The following is a 15,847-nucleotide window of genomic DNA, read 5'->3' as shown; positions in this document are numbered from 1 at the left end:
TGTTCTGGGACGTTCTTAATATGAATGAATGTCCTTAGAACATCCCTAGAACGTTCTTGGAAGATTTGTGCTGTATGGGGCGTTTCTTCTTATCCTTACCACTGTCAGCTTCTTTTGATAACTGGTAGCACTCTCCAGAGGATACAACGGACTGTTGTGGCCGACCTGTCTCTCCCACTGGCCGTGGAAGTCGTATGCCATCACGTTGATGAAGTCTAAGTACTTAGATATTTCAGGGACGTCGTATCTAGAAAAGTAAATATCTCTTTTACACTCTGACGAAAGCAAAAAATTCTTATATGTTAAATTGTGCAGAAATCAACACAAAATATTTGTAATTTCTTGTGCTGTGTTTATTTCAATTTTTTTTATGTTAATCGCATCTAGAACGCTCACCCCGCAGCGATGGCTTCGAAACTGGCGGGCACTGCGGCCGACAGGATTAATTTCGGCTGGCCAGAACTCTTTGCCTCGCCTTCGAAAGCCAGCCTGAGTTCCTTCAATAAATTAACGTAGGCGGTTCGATCGTCGGATCCTCTGCAAAAAGAATTTCGACTTTTTAATAAGACTTTTTAATCAGATCTCTCTCATTTATATTACCGCATTAAGAAATATTATATATCTCTCGTGAAAAGAATCTGCGCGCGTTAGTGAATTTTTGAAACACAAAATATGAAATAAACCTCGGGTATTCCCAGTCGACGTCCAACCCGTCGAATTTATATTCTCGCAAGAAATCGATAGCCTCGTAGACGAATTGGTTCATTCGGAAGGTGTTGCTGGTAAGTTCCTTGAAGGGCGTTGAGCCGAATGCCCATCCTCCGATCGCAAGCAGAATCTGAAAATGTAGATATATATGTGAGATACAAAATACAAGATATACGTCAACAAATTTTAACAACGTATTATTAATCATTAGTTTAAACTACCCGGTGTTGCTCGGGTTATTACAAAATGTCAAGAGGATAAAATAAGGGGGAGGATGTTTAGGTTTCATGGTAGTCTATATTTTCCTAGAAAGTAATTGTGCAAAATTAGGTCTAGATCGGTCGAAAGGTTCAAGAATTAATAGGAATTAATAGATATCATATTATATATAGATTACAACGACATTAGAAAATATTGTGCAATCTGCAAAAATATATGGCGACCTTAATATCAGGATTCTTGTCGCGGAGTGCGATCAATCTGTGATACATTTCAGCATCTTTGTCGCTTCCTTCAGTAAGCAGGTGATCCTTCAGAGTGGCGAATGCGTACACCACGTGAGTGCAGAGAGTGGAGTCGATATCTTCTGGACTGAATCGTCCCATTCCCGGCCTTTTGTGCGACCAATTCGTCAAGTAACAAATGGTTTGCGCTTCTCTCTCTGCCAATGTGTAAGAAAACTTTCGTTATGGTTTCACTAATCTCCACGGAGGTAAAGAAAGAAAGAGAAACTCTATCGTATCTCTTTCAATTACAACTTTAAATATTAAAAAAATGAATATATATCACGTAAAGAAAAAACATTTTTACGTATTTAACACAGAATATAAAAAGACAATCTGAATTTTAGGAACTGAATTGCGAAGGAGCACCTTGAGTCGGAATGTTGATGACGAGTTGCGTGGACTTTTGGAGCTTCTTCGATTTACTGAGGACCTCCGAAACGGAGATCTTGTAAGGCTCGGGTTTCTTTATGATCGTCTCCGTGATGGTGGTAGCAACTGCGCTCCAGTCGATGTCCTTGGCACTGGAACCTCGTGAAATACCCCTAAGCTCCTCCCTCATCGCGCCGATCAACGGATACCGTACGTTCCCGCCGCAAACGGTGCCGTTGAAGTCGTCCATGTCGACCGTCCACACCATCGCACCGCCGTAACCTTTGCTCTTTAGCCAGTGCATCTTATTCCTGATGGACTTCTCATCGTCGAAGCCAACCCACTGGTCATTGTACACCAAATAAGGTACCTTCATCTCATCGTCCCATACGTACGCGGCGCCGTTATGCAACATTTCGCAAATCTATAATTGAAAAATGATCAAATTAATCTGAGAGACTTTAATTAAAGCGGGATTCTTATTCTTTATCAAATTTATCGTCTTTCACATAATCAAGCGATACAGCGTAATGAAAATTACTGTGTTCGTTTAAAATAATGCAAAATCCAACGCGTTTTTTTTATAATTGTGTAAAAATATTGTCTTTATATTCTTCCAAAATATCTACCAACAACTTTCTTCTTCTCTTTTAACTTCACATAGGTCCTTATGATCTTTGGAACATTTAGGATTACAATTTTTTACACTCAATTATGTTCGTATTCTTTTCTTAACTCTTTTCCTCTCTCCTAACTGACGAAGTCGTTATTATGTGTACATATCGATATATAATTTATCATATGTTCGACATATACTGCTCGCCGCGAACGCGAGATTGGAAAGTACCTCGTAGTACGCGAGGAAACCGGACTCCTTGGTGTATTCGCCGGCTTTCCCGCCGCCATTAGCCGGAGAGTGTACACGGAAATTGGCCGAATTCGAAAGGGTAAAGGATCGGCCGTACGTGGGCATGCCTATAATAAGTTTTTCCTTCGGTGCTCCGAGCTTGACCCACATGGTGGCCGCATTGTCAACGCTCAATTGTTTCTGCCATTCCGAGTCCAGTGACGAGGCGTACAGCGGGGCGTTGTGACCGGTCTCTCTTTCCCATTTCCCGTGGAAGTCGTAGGCCATGAGATTGATGAAGTCCAGGTAACTAACCGAACAAAAAAGTTCTTTTATACGAGTACTATCGCGACGTCGATAAGAGCGAAACGAAAAACCTGTGTCACAGCGATTTAGAACTTTGCGATTTGAGAAACTGAAGAAAAACACACCCAGTAGCTGGCACTCGTTACAACACTCACCACACTTTTCGGCATCCTTGTTCGGACCCTACCTAATATCAAAGGGGTGTATGGAAGGATTTATTAATTTTTATTTTTATTTACTTGTTTCTTTTTAAATCCCCATACTCCTTAACGTCCGCGTAAGAATGCCGAAAATAAGTGGAGTGTCGACTATTGAACAGATATTAAAAATAATTTTACAGCAGATTTAAAGCTCGTTCATTGCATTTTCACTGCCAATGCTGTTTAAATTCGCAGTATCTTTTAGCAAAATTCTGGACAGAAAGTACGGTTTAGAAAATATGCATAGCAATATCCAAGAATTGTCTAAAAATAAGTAGCGTTTGCGATTTGAGGATTTCGTCATTTCGACACGAATTTTCAACTCCTTCAATTGTAAATTTCTTTTACTACTAACCACTGTGTGTCGTGAATTCTCTATGAATTTATCTCTGTTATATTTCCACATGAAAATTCGCGATATCGTACCTTGCAACGGCGGGCACATCGTACCCGCTCTTAACGTTGTCAGGTCCGACCGGCACCGCGGCAGTCAGTAAGAGTCGCGGCTTCTTCCTCTCTTGCGCCTCCGCCTCGAAGGCCTCCCGGAGCTCTGCGAACAAACGGGCAAAGCCGATGAGAAATGAATTCAAGTTGCGACGTGACGGACGTGCACGAACACGCGGTGAAAATGTCAGGTGCGGCACGTGCCGCGCGCTTCACGCCTAACACCGGGGTCTTACCCACGGGCAATGAACAAACTGGGCATTAATGGCCTTTTAACGAAGACCCACAACGCAATGCACCGCACGTGCGCTCACTCGTGCCTCTGACATTTCCAGTCGTGTGGAATTCGCGTTTCTTGCCCTTTGAGAGTCGCGGCAGTCTTTACCCTTCAGCAGCAGCACATAGTTCTTCTTGTCGTCTCCACCCTTCGGGTATTCCCAGTCGATGTCAAGGCCGTCGAAGTTCCTGTCTCGCAGGTACGGTAAGGCGCTATAGATGAAGGTCTGCCGGGCGTATCTCGTGGAGGACACGTCCTTGAACTTCTGCGTGCCGAAAGACCAACCACCTGGACGAGCGCAACGAAACAGAGGAAAAAAGCGGTTTTATACGGCAACTTCGTCCAGCGGCATTTGCGCGAGAGGCTCTTTTGTTCTATGTCCTCGAGGATCGCCGGTGGTTATCGTCGAGTTAATAATGACCATGGCCATGTCGATAATTTAGTTACAATGCGCGCTCTTAGTGGCCGGCGGTCTTCGAGGGTGACTACGGCGGAGGACTAAGCGGACTCGAGCGGGCTTACCGATCGCGAGTAGGACCTTCAGGGACGGGTTAGCTTTTTTCAGATTCACCACCCTCTCGTACAAGCCGATCTTGCCGTCCTTCGTTTCATCGTTCGACTCGAAACTGGTCAGTTTGTTCTTCTTCAGCCATCCGAAGGCGAAGATAACGTGGGTGCAGAGGTCAGGTTGAATGTCCTCCGGCAGGAACTTGCCGATCTTCGTGCGATACTGAGACCAATTTGTGTAATAGCACACGAGCTGTGGACGAAAAGAACACGGAATTATTAATGCTGAAGAATTAAACGGATAATGGCGGCGATGCATTGTTCATTTTTATAACGTTACATTGTAATCTTCGATCACTCTTAAGACGCGCGATGAAAAATAATTGTCGCGTTTAAACGACTACATGTAATATTGGTCCGAAAAGTTTCTTGTAACGTATTCTAAGAAGAAAAGAATAGTTAAACTTACTAAAAATTGCTATTTTCGGCGCCAATTATATCTCCTTGTCCTCACAAAAAAGTAGTAATATACATAAATATACATATATTATACAAAATAGTAGTAATATACACATAACATTATTATTACTAACACTATAATAACATTTACCACAAAAATACATGGTTCTCCTGATCATAATTCTTGTACACTCTCTAAATTTCTCGGAGTGAAATTTCACTCGAAAAATAGAACGACTACCGCGATTCACTCGAATTCGAAGGATTTTTCACTCGTGATTTCTCTTAATCGTCGAGTGAATATTTTCACTCAAAATTGAAGAGAAAATTGCATCTGATGCGCTTCATCGTGACAGAAACATGTTCATTCTAATCGACTAAAACGTTCGCTCATATAGTGTCAGAATCTATTTTAAATCTGAGTGAAATACTGTTACGACTTCGAGTAGCAGTATTTTCACTATCGCTTCGAGTAAAAACACAGTCACTTTTCACTCGTCTCGAATCACTCAACTCCAAAAAATTTAGCGGATATAATGACAAACACCAACTTCTTTTCTCTCAGTGTAAAAATGCGAGTAACTAAAGACGCTAAAGTTTAATCTACAATGTGTTCTTTGCTTCCTGTTTTTTTCTCTTTATCTCTTTCCCAAACCTTAAGCCTTAAGCCAGAAAAAGACAGAGAAGAAGTAAGCAAAGAACAGAAAGGCTTAACGCGACTGGCCGATTCTTTCTTCGAGTGTTTGAATGAATTGCACGGAAAGTGCCGCGCTTGCGGGCAAAATCTCACGGCACAATTTCGCGGCAATAACTGAGCATTTTTTTTATGCAGATGAGTCGCGGCGGTTGCTGATCCTCTCAGTAAAGCGAACAACCTCGAGGCTCATAATTCCGTCAGCTCGGGGAAAGACGCGCAATTAACACGCGAATGAAATACAGACGTTCCAAGAAGCGATTAGCATGTCGCGATAACATCGTTGTCATCAGCGCGTTGCTGGTCGTAACGAGCAAGCACTCGCCTACCTTGTAGTCGTTCGTCTTGCCGGGTTGAAGCTCGTTCTTCGAGCTCTTGTTGCTGACACGATTTCGCGTGACCTTGAACCTGTTGACACTGGCTGAAACCTCCTGATCGCTCGAGATCGACGGCGCGGAAGTCGTCGGCCTGCGGAATCTCTTCCTCGCACCTGCGGCGACATACAAGCGCACACATACGCTCACATATACCGATGGACAATCGCCAGATAATTACGTAAAGAATCGCGCCGATTCTACCCCGGACGATTACGTAACGCGCGAGCGAATATGTGTTTCAATGTTGCGTAAGATTTCGCGCTTACATTCTGCCACGAAACTTCTGGCGGCTGCCTTTCACCCGTTAGAATCGATTATCGTGGAACCGTTTTACATGTGACGCAACAACGTCGACGGGGCCCTTTTGCACTTTTTGGAATATTGTATTATAACAGCTGGGAAGCTTGTTGAAAGTGGGAGGCCTGTGAGGCGGTGCAACGGAAATACCGCGTTTCCTCGCTCGAAACGTTTTCTGCTCCCGATCGTTCGCCACGCGCGCCCGCGCCTTTGTCTCATCGATAGATCGACGGAATCGGTGGATAATTTACGTAATGAACGATGAAGAAATCATTAACCGTGATGCCGTTCGCGAGACTAGAGGCTCTGACGTAATGACGCTGTGAAAGAACGCGTTACGTTGTTGATCAATCATCGATAGCCGATCAATAATGAATCATTAGCTGAGCCTCGACACGACCAGTCGTCGCATTAGCGGAATTTCGCAGCACCAGTCGCCCCCGCGAGCGCGCGGGTGTGCGTTTATCCGAGTCCGCGAGCAAAGAGATATAGATTGTACGTTAATAGCTCGAGTTGTCACGACTTGCCGAGCGATCGTTACAAAAGACAGGTAATCGCTGCAAATGGACGAGAACGCTGAAATTATAGGCTACCTTCGGTGTGCTGGAGGAGGCCTAGAAGCAGTACCACCAGGCAGACGAGCAGCAGCCTCCAGGTAGTTCTGCTGGTCGATATCTGAAAAGAAAGTAAAGGTGGAGATAGCGCGCATCAACAACGGCTACACACAATACGAGAGTTTAGTGAGTTTAATGCACTCCGCTCATACTTGTATGCGTCACTTTCGTTCAAGCATCGTTGAAAACCGCGACGAGAGTCGATCGAGTACGATGTCGAGCTTTATTATTAAATTTACATATCAAAACGTCCAATTAATGAAGTAATTAAGTACTGGAAATCATATATATATATATTTTTTTTTCATAAAATATTTACATATCTTTCTTTGTATTTTCTATACTTCGCTAATCATTTTTAATTTTATTTTTAATTATTAAATTAATTTGTTTTATTTTATCTGATCATTTATAATTAAATAAAAAATTTGCATTTTATCTGATAATTAGATTGGATTATTTTTAATTTGATCATTATATTATCTGATATTATCTGATTATGTTTAAAACGCGCGATGTGAAAAGTGATAGATCCGATTTAAAAGTACATGTTCGCGTTCAATTGTCGAGAAATATTAATGAGAAGCGTTTTAATTCTGTCAAGCGACTACAAATTCTCTCTTGTCGTTTGTTTCGTTTACCGCTGACAGGTTTGAAAAGCGTTCGCGCGAGATTTTGCGCTTATTCTTTCTCGCGCGTAACTATCTATGCACGATAGGGTTAAAGACCTGAGATACAGTTCTCCGGTCGCGAGTACTCACGTCTAACGTCGTGCTTGGCGGGGAGAGAAATTTAGAATACGTATTCGTTTGTTCGTACTCGCGCTGCCTGACAAAGGCAAGCGGCGAAAGTCGTTTGCGGTTCTGACAATCAATTACCGTGCAATCGCGGATTGTTCCACGGCGGCGCGAGCAAGGATCACCAGCTCCTTCAGCTTCAGCAGCGAGAAGTGAATCGGTAGTCGCGCGAATTGACGTAGAAATTTCGTGAGCCGATTGCTACATTGCTTTTCTCGCAGCTAAGATCAATTCGTGAGATCGTGATAGGCTTGAAAGTGCAAAACAATGAGAACATTGAAGAGAATTTTCGCACTTTCACACTTTCGTTGTTCCTATTTCGCTCTCTTATTCCTCGTATTCTTCATTGCATACCACTCAATTTTACTTTTGTTGATTATAATTACTCTTCCACTATTATCAATTTAAGTTTTCATTTCTGTATCTATAAAGATCTTGTCGAATTACAGTCGGATACTTCTCAATTGAATTTTTCAAATTCGCATGCAAATTTTAATGCAATTATAATTTATTCTATTAGCACAAACTGAAATACTCGATTGTTCGAGTCGCAAACTTCAAGCAAGCGTTGTCCTTTCGTCTCCAAGTCGAAATGTAAGTATCCAAAGTACTAATATCTTCTTTTTATACTCCTCATATTAGTTTCTTTAGACACTTTTGGTTCTTAGCGTTTTCCTCTCACACGCTTATAATATCTTATTCAAAATATCGTATAACGCGCTCGAGGTTGCAAGAAAGTGAGTGAAGCGCGAAAGTACTAGAACAATTAGCAAGAAATGTAAACACATCCGGTCCTATCGCCAACAGTTGTCGCTTATCGATAAGTCCCGCGTGATCAGACGGCTAAAACATCGGAGACCTTCAAGAAGGTCCAAATTAACGGTATACGTCGCGGACTTTTTGCAGATGTTTCCATTCAGTCTCGGGCCAGCGAGCGAAACGTATACTAACGGACTAACGTGTGTCGGTGTGTCATCTATTGTTCCTCTACGCAATCAAAACATTCGGGACTTCCTAGGAGATCAAACTTATTCTCGTGCCTCGCAGATTTTCCCATATGTTTTCATTCAGTCTCGGAGCGGCGAGCGACACGCATACTACGGGCCGCGTGTGTCAGTGCTTTATCTGTCGTTGCTATCAACTATTTCATCGGTTTTTTTGATACACCTAATTAGTCTCTCGTCGCGTCGCGTTGTTCAATACGTATATCTTTGATTGAATCGTGTCTGTGCGCGAGTGTCAGTGTTACATCGAAATAGCTAGAGGCTGGATCGGAGATCAATATGGAGGACGCAGGACGGCGGGATGCAGGCAGCGATACATCATATATTTCCAAGGTACACCAAACCATTTGTTATATAGGATATTTTTAACAGTCTTTTGACGAACTTACCGGGAATAAAAATATACCCGAGTCGAAATCTAAGTCGGCATTCGTAGTCCATTGTCACTAATGAAGTAATTGTAGCTTCATAAATCTGCGATTATTCTCAGCAAACTATATCCGCATTTATTAATTTATACAAGAAACAATGATCCAAACAGGTCATTAATGGCCTATGAATACAAAATTGTAATTAATTACGTTGTCAAGCAAAGATTATGAATTATTTTACAGCTACAAATACCGACTTTAAAATAATATATAATATGTCTCGCTAAATTTTCAGTCTAATAATGTTTCTTCTGTCTTATTCATATCTGCTTTCTTCACTTGTGTTTATTACAAGTATATTGTTATTGCACCGAAATTCACTTAAAATCTTTATTGAAGCGTAGCATTATTAGACAAAAGTAACTGTCATTTTTGTCTTTACAGCTTCATATCAGCTCTTTTAAGAGCTACAAATCTCATCAAAACTTCCATAAAATAAAGAAAAAGAGCAGGAAAGGAAAAAAAGAAAAAGAAAATTAGGAAGAGATGAGATTAAGACTTGTTCTTTTACCTATTTCCCCTTAGACATTCTTAAGACATCTTTTATCTTATTAAATAATTTAATATACGCTTATTTACACAAATTTAGCTTGAATAGAGCCAGTTGCCAATCACAGGTATATATTTGCCAATTAATATATTAATATATAATAATGCCACGCTTTACTTATCGTCAATTATCATATGATTTCCGTAACGATAAAGTGTCAAGAAATTATCGAGTGATAGCGATTTTGTGGCAGTTTTCAGCCCATGGAAAGATATCTTTTTGGAGACTCCGGGAGTCTCACATATGGGTAACATTCGCGCGTTTTTGCAATAAATTCTTTAACTTCCTTTATTATTTCTCTGATTTTTTTTGTTGGAAACCTCAGTACTGTCCACATTGTTTAGTCTTGTTAACCCTCTATTAGTTATTGTTGCACTAACATAATTTGTTTAATAGATACAATATTTCTTTGAAGGCGAGTGATCGCTGATAGTCATGTCAATAAGATCTGTCTTACTAAAGAGTACAATACATTTTGCTAGGAATATAGCAAATTTTTAATAGTATATATATATATATATATATATATATATATATATATATATATATATATATATATATATATTTCAGTTCCTAAAATATATTAAATTATACATTTAAAATGAAAGGATAATCAATTATTGTATAACGTCGATCAATTGTTCGGTTGCAAAATTTTATAGTAAATTTTTATCACAAAATTTTCTCTCTATTAGAATATATTGAAATAATCAAGTAATTATTAAACAAATTATTGAAAAATATTATTGGACAAAATAATTATTAAACGAATATTTCTTCGAATATCTTTAACTTCTTCGAATTTCTTCAATATAAAGAAAACAACAGTGGACAATCTTCTGCAGTATCAAGGTAGGTCAATAGCTTGTATAATGTTATATTAGGAGTTTGTAAAAGCTCGTCGGATTCTTAACTATTAATTAATTAACTATTTATTAATTAATGACAAAACAGCACGGACACACATCGTGTTCAATCAAAATGTTGAATGTTACCTCCCAGACAATTAATTCCAAGTTTGTAAAATGACTCATCTTTTGAATCAATAAAATCATCGACAATCCAATAAACTTTTGCAAGCTCCTAATATCTTCAGATTTTTTATTAGTTCTTCAAGTTCGACGATATTTGCAGGGCTAATGTGAAATCAAAATTTCGACTCGGGTAAACGTTGTTAGCAAGTTCTTTAAATGTCCACACTGAGGAAACGATAATAAGTTACGATTTCTAACATCATAGAGACACGATAGTCTGAAACTAAACGCTACATATTGAGATTTTTCGCTGCCTGCAAGTTCAACGACATTTGCAGGCTTAACGTACAATCTAAATTTCGCCTCGGGTTAAGAAACCTTTCACGATTGTAGCGTGCAGATAATATAATATGAGACTTTTGAAGTATGTGAAGAGGCACGTGGTGCAAACCGGTGTCGTTATAACGACAGTATTTGCTAACTGCGGCGACATGTATATCAGATAACGATTCAATATGAAGCAATTTTCGTTGGTATCCGAGAAATGCAAATGGCGAAAGTAGATTGCGGTTCAGACAATCCATTTATCAGAACAGAACGCGAATAGTTGCATAGCTGCGGAACGTAGCCGTTAGGGACTTAGACGTCGTACAGACGTAAGAACGAGCGTAGAACGAGCCAGCAGCGTAGAAAGCGCTTGTGAAAATGATTCGCTGCCTTATTATGGTTTTCCTAAAATTCGGGCAAAGGAGAAGGTTCCGGTTCGTGACAATCCGTAGATTTCCGCAGACTTCGCGCGAGCCACTCGTTTCTTTGTGATTTAAGATAACTTCTGAGTGATTTTTATCACTTTATCGCTACGAGAACTATTAATTTACTGTTATGTGACTTGAAGTCACATTAACGCACTTGCGTTAATAATGATATTCATAGTATCTATAATTCAAAGCTGTGCAATAAATATTTAAACATTCTCGCAAGAATGATAAAGATTATTTTCAGCCATAATGCGTTACGTGACCAATTCTCATTAATAAAATTAAAATCCCTCCTCTTGCGAAAGAGGGAAACAGCGATGGAACATATGTTGGAAAAATACTCTTAAAGATATAATCATATCTTTAACGGAAATTCTTTTATACATGGCTTCAAGACGATTCTTCTGAATCCAAAAGAAATATTCTAAACACATATTCTCGAAGTTAGAACATCGTTTTTTATTTACAGTACAGTCGATTGACTAAGTGTAGTGACACTTTTGATCAATTTCGTAGAACATCCCGTATCCAATAGAAGAATTTGTTTTTCAGTAATCCTCATGAGATACGTTTTTCTCATTGAATATAGAATGCGGTGCAAAACTCATCGAGGAAAAGTGCTGCTACACTTAATCGGCCGACTGTGCAAGTCTTGGTAGAAATTTCTTCTAGTGACACAGCATTCTGCGTCAAGTAAATATATTTCTCTTGATTTAAAAGAAGAAGAGTTAGAATAACATCTGGTAGATTTCCAATTAATAGTTTACTTCATTAGAAGATGAATATTATCCCGATAAGAGTTCTCACTTAAAATATAAAATTACAGGAAATAAGAACTCTAATTGCAAGCACTTTGCAGTTCTTTATCTTAATGTTAGAGTTTTCTCTTGGTTCTGGAAGAATCCTCTTGAGATCATGTATAAGAGGATCTCTGCTAAAAAATAAGATTATATCTTTTTGGTTATTAACAAATAGATAATGAAATCACATACGAGATAAGTTGCACGTGCTATTTCGCGCCGCGCGATTAGGTCGAATTTCGAACGGAGCGCGAGATATTTAAAGCGCTTGTTGGGATAATTGCTGGCGTGATCGCGATGCGCGATCATAAAGGCAAGATTGTCAGATTGTTCACACGCTAATTACGTTTTCACTCCCGGCTGTGGCGCGTGAGATCAAGATGGAAGTTACGCTCCATCGCGTCCCCTTCCTTTTTTCACCTCTTCTTTCCACAAGATCCGTATATTCTATCCGCGTGATAGTGTGCCGACTAGGAGCGGTCGTCCTCGCTCGTATTAATTGCTATTGCAAACGACAGGAAAGCGGGACTCGAGCAGCGATTCTTTTTCGAGGCCACGGCCGACCAAGACGAGCGGAATCTTTCTTTTTCTTCTGCTGCTTCCTCTTCAAAGTGGCATACGCGATCGGCCATTCCGGCCACGAACCTGGTGGAAAGTTCTTAACCTCGTGAACCTCGCGAGAACCGTGGAGAAGCGTTGAATATCATTACGCGACGTGGCGACATTTAATGATATTCAGCGCGGAGTGCCGCGATGGGCCTCCGCTTTTATGCCGGAGACGGACTCGTTCCCGAGGAGGTGAAATCTCCTCTTTTCGCACTCCTCGCCAGAGCCGTGGTTCGACGTGTAACGCTGCTTTATCGAGAGCGACTTTATTGGCCGGCGAGCTTTATCGACGTTTACACCGGGCTCTTACGACCCGTCCGTGTCACTTGAAGTTTCTACTCCGCCGGCCCATGTGGTCTTGCACCTTTCGCCGATTTTAAGACGCGGCTCCGACACGTTGAGCCGCGACTCTAAACACCGCGAATTATCTCGCCGCGGCTCAGAACAGACGGAGGATCGGCATTTCCGAGGACGCATTCGTAATGAGCTTGTAACTGGCACTTTGTGACTCTGATGACTGTGATAAAGTGAAAACGCAATTATCTTCTTAATCATTTTGTTCCGATTTCACTTTGGACCAACCGCCGAGCGCGTGTACGTGCACGAAGTTGACCGGCTTTATTAAATCTTCTTATACGTGCCATTTTCCTATCGATAATAGTTCGCCGGAAAAGCAACGTCTTTCCACCTGTGAAAAAGCGCTTGGTAAGGAACGCTCGAATTTAAACGAGAGATGAGATCTCGTTAACCTTCTCTTTCTTTTTAATATTGGAAACTAGATCTTGTGTCACATTGGCTAAATATCGTTAGTCAGTCGAGAGCCAGAGACTCAATCCGCGAGAATCGCTTCGTTAACAATGATCAATCGATCTGCAATTATTGGCGCCTCGAAAGACGTACTGGATGAAAGAAGAGTTACGGCTGATCGACGGATCTGCTATTAAAACTCGGCCAAGCTAAATTACGCTCTTGCTGTATGAATCCCCTGTATATTTCATACGTGTCTCTAAACGTCATTTATCTTTCGCACAAGTGTCATCGCGAACGTGTGAACGACTGAACAACGAGAAACGGTTGCTCTATATTCACTATCTATTCGCACAATCGTGCCGTCACAGCGACATTTTTCTCTAAAAAAAAATCTAATTTTCTCCGTACAAAAAATTACATGACTGTATAATTATATTTTTAAGTATAATTTTTCATAGAAGGAAAATTAAATTTTTTTAGATTTTTTTCTAAATTATATAAATTATATATATTGGCTATATTTATAGCCAAAAAAGAACCTTATTTGCTGTTTTGTTATAATCTCGTATTCTAGGGGAACACTATAAGAATATTCCTTTACGAAGTATTCCCCTAATAAAGTCGATAATGAATCAGAAATCTACTATTACTCTAACTTCGTTTTCTTTCGAATCAAAAGGAATATGTTTACTTGAAGCAGAATGTCTTCTTGTTGAAAGAAATTTCTACTAAGATTTGTACTGTAGATAAAAAAAATTTCCCTCACCAAAGATATTATACTTAGAATACTTTCTTTTTGAAGAAGAAGCTTTAGAAGAATCTTCTTGAGGCTAATATATAAGAGGATTCTGCTAAGGATGAGATTATTCTTTTTTTGGGTGTACCTCTGATGCCAAGCCCCCTTCTAATCTTTACTCATCTCATCTTTCATTGTGCTGTAGCGCGCGATATCGCATCACGGAACTTTTAAGAACGTGGGAGCGACTCCACGTTATACTTCCTAGCTGGTGACCTCCTGTCGTCAGCTCGCTCATATTAGTTAATTAATTAAGCCGATGCGCGGCAAAGATTAACGTCACTCACATCAAAGTCTCTGATTTTTCCGGTGCTTCCCAATCTCGAGAACATTGTTGGAGACATTAACTAGAACCGACTAGAATTCCCTTCCATTAAAATTAGTGTAACTTTGACTAATTAGGGTGACCAAGTTCAGATTAATTCCGTTGTGACCAGCAAATAGCTATTGGCCAATTCTGCCAGTTTTACAACAGAATTATTGATGCTCATTATGAGCTTATGAGATAGATTTGCGGGTTTATAGGATTCTGAAGTGCTTAAAATAAGTAACATTTACTCGAATGCAGTATGTATTTTTCCGTGTGCAAAAATAGGATTACAAGAGTTAATACCTTGCAATTAAAGTTCTCTCTCTCTCTCTCTGTTTTTTTTTTAGGTTAGAATGTTTTCCCATTTGATGAATGCCCGACGCGCTGTTGAGAAGAGAGCGCGTCCCCGCTCAGAGATTTGCATGCAGCTGCGCGCGCTGCGACTCTCTCGTTGCACCGCGGCGCGACGCGACGCAATGCACGACGACGCGCGGTGCATCGTCGGCCGGTGGCTGGCCGTGCCGCGTGCATGGAGAGAGCGAACCGAGAGATTTCTATGCCGGACTTTTAGAACGGCCCGTATTGCCACGGTGCACGACTCCGTCGTGTTATATAGCCAGTCAAGTATCCGTGACTCGGCAGGATGATCATTTCCAACGTTCCTCTTACTACTACCAACGCTGTTACTATTACTGCCGCTACTACCACACCGATTCGCCTCCCGCGCGAGCATTCGCTCATCCCGCTCTCCCCCCCTCTTCCCCTCTCACTCTCTCTCTCTCACTCTCTTTCTTTCTCTCTCGACGGATGCGAATGCTGTGAGCTGGGTCCTCTATTCGGCATAAATCTCGCGGATATGCCGTGCTCGAGACGTAGGAATCGCGATGATATCGGGATGGTTTTCGTCGGGAACCTCTTCCTCAGGACAGGGAAGAGACACGCACGAGATGCGACGATTTTTGCGTCGGACTCGCTGCAGAAAAGAGAAAAATGGTGGCTGTTGAGTCTTTTCTCTCGCTGCTTCGCGTATCTTTGGTCGCGATAAAGCCGATTTCGATTCTGCTTCGTGCAGAAAAGTCGCGGCGAATTTATCTTTATAGCGTTTCTCATAGCGTTCCGTAAAAGTTCGATGTATTCATATCCACGGAGTGAAAGCGCTCGTTCGCTTACACGTTAGTTTACTCCTATGTGTCGCTCATAAGTGAGGTGACAAATCGCGCAAATGCCCATTCTCCACGAGACGACCGCCGATTAATGCAAAATGTCCCGATGCTTTTTCTCCCATTTGTTTGTTCTCTCGCGCGCTCGTGCGCCGCTCGTTTAAATAATTCGATACAACCGCTCATGGCTATCTAATTTAAATCTCGAGGCGTGTAAATCTCCGTCTCGAGTTTCCTTGACTTGTCTCTCTCTCCCTTTCTCTCTCTCTCTCTCTCTCTCTCTCTCTCTCTCTCTCTCTCTCTCTC

At 41.0% G+C, this 15,847-nt stretch overlaps 1 protein-coding gene across 1 annotated transcript in view; it reads right to left on the bottom strand.

Annotated features, from left to right (window-relative positions):
- The window catches only part of LOC116846463 (probable chitinase 10), a 43,784-nt gene that overhangs the window by 1,726 nt on the left and 26,211 nt on the right, over nt 1–15,847 (bottom strand). Inside the window, exons 2-12 of the mRNA XM_032820331.1 lie at nt 6,585–6,666; nt 5,647–5,807; nt 4,180–4,417; nt 3,766–3,945; nt 3,363–3,486; nt 2,431–2,740; nt 1,581–2,007; nt 1,152–1,369; nt 684–838; nt 397–537; nt 100–247 (exon numbers count right to left, since the gene is read on the bottom strand). Of these exons, the coding sequence (XP_032676222.1) occupies nt 100–247; nt 397–537; nt 684–838; nt 1,152–1,369; nt 1,581–2,007; nt 2,431–2,740; nt 3,363–3,486; nt 3,766–3,945; nt 4,180–4,417; nt 5,647–5,807; nt 6,585–6,666 (2,184 nt within the window). The remainder of the gene's footprint in view (nt 1–99; nt 248–396; nt 538–683; nt 839–1,151; nt 1,370–1,580; nt 2,008–2,430; nt 2,741–3,362; nt 3,487–3,765; nt 3,946–4,179; nt 4,418–5,646; nt 5,808–6,584; nt 6,667–15,847) is intronic.

This window comes from Odontomachus brunneus, unplaced genomic scaffold, assembly GCF_010583005.1.
Source record: "Odontomachus brunneus isolate Ranch 3 - 2012 unplaced genomic scaffold, Obru_v1 Obru_scaffold_001, whole genome shotgun sequence".
Lineage (NCBI taxonomy): Eukaryota > Metazoa > Arthropoda > Insecta > Hymenoptera > Formicidae > Odontomachus > Odontomachus brunneus.
This window is presented reverse-complemented; position numbering and strand designations above follow the sequence as displayed.